The 5,413-nt window shown below is 38.4% G+C and overlaps 2 protein-coding genes across 2 annotated transcripts in view; one reads left to right on the plus strand and one right to left on the minus strand.

The window, feature by feature from the left end:
- LOC104770056 (DELLA protein RGL3-like) lies at positions 6-1,880 on the minus strand (the record flags this gene model as incomplete). The annotated part of the gene is made up of 1 exon (XM_019241826.1): positions 6-1,880. A coding segment is annotated over exon 1 (1,527 nt), but the record flags the coding sequence as incomplete, so codon positions are not given.
- The window catches only part of LOC104770057 (endoglucanase-like), a 4,224-nt gene continuing 2,092 nt past the window's right edge, over positions 3,282-5,413 (plus strand). Inside the window, exons 1-3 of the mRNA XM_010494404.1 lie at positions 3,282-3,689; positions 4,041-4,288; positions 5,082-5,408. Coding sequence (XP_010492706.1) covers positions 3,282-3,689; positions 4,041-4,288; positions 5,082-5,408 — 983 coding nt within the window. The remainder of the gene's footprint in view (positions 3,690-4,040; positions 4,289-5,081; positions 5,409-5,413) is intronic.

Here is a 5,413-nt window from a genome sequence, read left to right on the forward strand (position 1 = left end):
TGCCACGCAAGCATTAGGCTACCGTCATTCTCCTCCACTCTGTATCCATCACCGCCGCCGAACAACGCCAATAACAAACTCGCTTGTTTAAACGCGTCGTATCCGAGATTAACCGGGTCAAACCCGGCGGATCTCATCCGTCTCCGCCACTGATCCAGCGTCTCGTGCCGCTCGACCCGTTCAGTTCCTTCCGCCGCCACCACGTTCAAAATCTGTCTCCCTAAGTAAACCTCAGACATGACTCGGTCTTGACCCGGTATTACAACACTATCCTCGAGCGAGTCGAACAGGCTCGAGTAATAGTGAAGCGCTTCGTTAAACCGGTCTAAGAAAACGACGCCGTTATGGTTCGCTTCTTGTTCAACCACCGTTACGATGCTCGGTTTAACCGCTTTAACCGTAGCTAACAGTTCTTCGATCGAACCGGGTTGGGCTAAAACCGGGTGAAGCTCGAAAACCGAATTAACCACTAGAGTCTCTGATTCGGGTCGGGTCTCGAACATATCCGGTTCGAGATCGGATAATCTCTCCGTCGTTAGAGCATTGAATTCGAATTCGACGCCGACGGCTTGAGCCAGCTGAGCTAGCTTCCAACCTAACTCTTGGATACCTTCACGATTCGACGGAGCACCAACGCCGGTGAGACGAAACGACGGTGGACCACCGGGTCGGAGAGCTAAGGCTTGCATTAACGCCGGCCACTGCATCCCTTGATTTAACCCTAGATCGATTACGTGCACGCTACGCGCCATCGTAACAGCTTCTAGAATCGCTTGGTTGGCCGTGAAATGTGCGAATTTGAGGTAAGGAGACGAGTCGTAGAAGTTCATCTGAAGCAGCTCTTCGAAGGAAGGATCAACGGCGGCGGAGGAAGGGTGGATCCGGTAAATCCGACGAGCTAGGGCTTCGGCGAAGTAGGTGGCGACTTTCCCCATTGCTCCGGCCTGAGAAGCCGCGAGCGATCCCACGTGCTTCACGAGAGCGTCCGCGAGGCTCAGATTCTCTTGCTGGACCGCCTCGGCGCAGGCCACTAGCGCCTGGACGAGTCTGATTCCGGTCTCTTCGACGAGCACCACGGAGCGAGTTGACTCGCTGCTAACTGAGTCATACCAAGGACCGAGTCGAATCCTCTTGTTGTTGCTGCTGTTGCTACTGCAACAACACTCGTCGTCGTCAGTGATTGGTCGCAGATCGCAAACACGGGTCGGGTCAAGATCCGGGTAGTAGCTAAGCCCCGAGAGCATGGTCTGAGCCCAGCCGGAGAGATCAGAAGGGTTGTAATGAACCGTATCGTTTAAGAAACTGTTAGAAGAGCCAACAACATCGTTGGACAAGACCATTTCAAGCTGTTCAAGCTTGTTTGCAACATCAGCCATGTCCGAAGATCGAACCTTGTACCCTAAAGCAGCGAGAAGCTCGTCTATGTTATCATCTCCACCACCAACACTGCTACTTTGAAGCTTCTTGCCATATTCGGCCATTGAAGGAGCTTCTTGTTGTTCAAGATACGTTTCTTGATGACTTCGTTTCATGATCAAGAAGAATGGTAAATTTTTTTTTTCCGGGTTTGGTTGATTAAAATTTTTAATTATGAGTGTGTTTGGAATTGGTAAGACAAGAAATGTGGAAAGAAAGAGGAGAAGAATTTAAACACGAGAGGAAGAGAGAGAGAGGAATTAGAGAGGTCCAATGAGACAAGTGAAGGGACCTGGAGAGTGTGTAAGTAAAGAGATAAGGAAACAGAGGCAGTCCATTATAATTTCGCATGTGTTTTTCTTCCTTCTTCTACTCTTTTTTTTTTAATTACTTTATTGAAATTTTCTGATCCAAGTTACAAAAAATTCGTCGCTCGATAAGGGCGTGTAGTTTTTTTTTAATGGTCCAATGGAGTGGACTGTCACAGTCTATTAAACTATTCTTTTTAATTCCCTACTAAATGTTGAATTTAAAGTTTCCATAATTATTAAAATGAGTGCTCGAGTAGATTACGACCTCTATATTGATAACCCCAAACAGATATTGAAATTTCTTGAGCATATTGTTGACTCCAACAAGTAATTAGCCCTTTTCTTTAAACTATTTTTTTTTGTTAATCAAAAATATCTTGTTTTAAATTTCAATAGTACAAACTTCCTCTGTCTTATATAGATTAATGTTTTGACACTTTCACACATATTAAGAAAAATTTTAGTTTTTATTTGTAAATTAATTTATAATTATTTTTTGGTAGAGAGAGAAAATATAAACCAATAACAATTCAAAATTTTAAATATTTTTAATGATTATTTTTTAAAGTTTACAAAACATCAATATTTGTGAGACAAAAAAATATATCAAAGGACAAAAGAAGTAATAAACAAGATTATATAATTATCAAAAAAGAAGAACATGATTACATGACATAAATATCTTTTTAAAATGATATTTTTATAGTATATTATTAAAGAAATCCTAAAATTTAGAATAAACTAGAGGTTCCGAATGAAGTACAGCTCAAAGTATTTCCAGTTTGGGAGACAACGTGACCAACCTCATGGTCGACGTGTGGCAGCAGTCGACATAGCCTACGAGACGTCCACAAGTTCTTTATTTTTTTTATTCATAGTTATTATTTTTCATTAATCATATCAATATAATATACACACACAATTTATTGGACCAAACAAATTAACAAAAAAAAAGTTCCTAAAAAGACTGTTGGAGAAAAAACTCTCGATAATCGTATGAAAACTGCATACTGATAAAAAAAAATTCGGCAAATATATAGAACTTATACGTGAACAAGTAATTTCTTCTCTACTTTTATATTGTACATTTGTACTACATGTGTGTTCTTTCATGCCTTTTTTTACTGTCTTCAATCTTCGTATATTAGTAATATTACTACCTTTCGTTCGTTATATAGAGAAAAGCAAATAAACAACGAGATTACCTAATGTTCAGGAACATCATTGCCCAAGTTACTTGCTCGACATTTCAGGCGGATGATCTATTGACTTATCCTCTTAACTATATTCGAAATTTTTTTTAAGAAACTACTACACTATGGATAATCCAAAATGTGTGGCAAGAGGATATTTATCCACAATGTTCCGTAAAAAACTCAATTAATTACATTTTGAAACCTACCATCAAACTAAACCCTGAAATATTAATTTAGTCAATTATCTTAAAAAAGTACTCAACAAATCTCCTAATATCGTGATGGCAAAAACCTTTCATTTCACGTTATATATATACTTAATGATCTTCCTCAAACACAATATCACTACGAAATTAGCATGGCAAAAGCAATCTCTCCTTTAACTCTCTTTTCGTTCTTACTCTTGTCATCACTATCTCTAACCCTAGCAACAGATTACCCACTATACACAAAGTCACGATGGATCGTAAACAAGAAAGGCCACCGCGTGAAGCTAGCGTGCACGAACTGGCCTTCGCACCTCGAGCCGGTGGTGGCCGAGGGGCTGAGCAGCCAGCCGATGGATTGCATCACGAAGAAGATAAAAGATATGGGTTTCAATTGTGTTAGGCTCACTTGGCCACTTGAGTTAATGATTAATGACACTTTAGCCTTTAATGTTACCGTAAAACAATCATTTGAGAGATATGGATTGGATCATGAGCTTCAAGGAATTTACACTCACAATCCATCCATTATCAATATTCCTCTTATTAATGTCTTTCAGGTAAAGTATATTGTTATTTGTTTCATTTCTTTACTTCTATTATTTCTACAACTCATTATAAGAAAAGAAAATAGAAAAACTCTTTAGGATCGATCCTATATCGCTTGTGAGATTAATAACAAACATGAAATGTAAAAAAGACAAAAACTATACTCCACTCATCGTCAATTGGACAACCATACGTATGTTAAGTGTATGGTTTGGACAACCATACTTCATTTCTTTTTGAGATCTGATTATCGTTGTAATTGCGAAAAATATATCGCAGAAAGACAGTTTTTATGGAATATATATTGTTATTTGTTTCAACTTTATAAATTATCTTCTAATGCAAGGCAACACTTTATGCAGGCGGTGGTGCATAGTCTTGGGAGGCATGATGTGATGGTGATACTTGACAACCACAAGACCGTGCCGGGGTGGTGTTGCAGCAACGATGACCCGGATGCGTTCTTCGGCGACCCGAAATTCAACCCGGATCTATGGATGCTCGGTCTTAAAAAGATGGCCACAATCTTTTTGAACGTAAACAACGTTGTCGGTATGAGCCTGAGGAATGAACTTAGAGGCTACAATCATACATCAAAAGATTGGTACAAGTACGTATTTAAATTCCCTTTTTTGGGATCTTTATCATAATAATGCATGCCCATGTGAAGCTTGAAGTCCAAGGAAATTAATGCACGTTAATTATCCATAATTATTTGTGATCTTAGCCGATTATATTCCCTTGTGCTATAAATAATTAAATCCACAATAATAATTAAGTACAAGTAAATCTAAACAAATGATCATATGATTATATATATATTATATTTATCGGTTGATATAAGAAGAAGGAATCCAATGTTCGTAATGTAACAACTAGAATCAACGCATAGAAATAATACACTAGTCTGATTGTTTATAATTTTTTTTTTTGGGTCTAAATTGGAAATGTTTTTCTTTTCTGTTCACATGTACGTAGATACATGCAAAAAGGAGCAGAAGCAGTGCATACATCAAANTCAAAAGATTGGTACAAGTACGTATATAAATTCCCTTTTTTGGGATCTTTATCATAATAATGCATGCCCATGTGAAGCTTGAAGTCCAAGGAAATTAATGCACGTTAATTATCCATAATTATTTGTGATCTTAGCCGATTATATTCCCTTGTGCTATAAATAATTAAATCCACAATAATAATTAAGTACAAGTAAATCTAAACAAATGATCATATGATTATATATATATTATATTTATCGGTTGATATAAGAAGAAGGAATCCAATGTTCGTAATGTAACAACTAGAATCAACGCATAGAAATAATACACTAGTCTGATTGTTTATAATTTTTTTTTTTGGGTCTAAATTGGAAATGTTTTTCTTTTCTGTTCACATGTACGTAGATACATGCAAAAAGGAGCAGAAGCAGTGCATACATCAAACCCTAACGTTCTGGTCATACTCTCCGGGCTTAACTTCGATGTTGACCTAAGTTTCCTAAAAAAGCGTCCAGTGAATCTTAGCTTCAAGAAAAAACTTGTCTTGGAGCTTCATTGGTATGCGTTCACGAACGGTGCTGGTCAATGGAAGTCACACAACGTCAACGACTTTTGCAGCCAAATGTTCGCTAAGGAGCGTCGTACCGGTGGTTTCGTTCTCGAACAAGGCTTTCCTTTGTTCTTGAGCGAGTTTGGGACCGATCAAAGAGGTGGCGATTTAGAAGGAAACAGGTATG

The sequence above is a fragment of the Camelina sativa genome, chromosome 20, assembly GCF_000633955.1.
Source record: "Camelina sativa cultivar DH55 chromosome 20, Cs, whole genome shotgun sequence".
Lineage (NCBI taxonomy): Eukaryota > Viridiplantae > Streptophyta > Magnoliopsida > Brassicales > Brassicaceae > Camelina > Camelina sativa.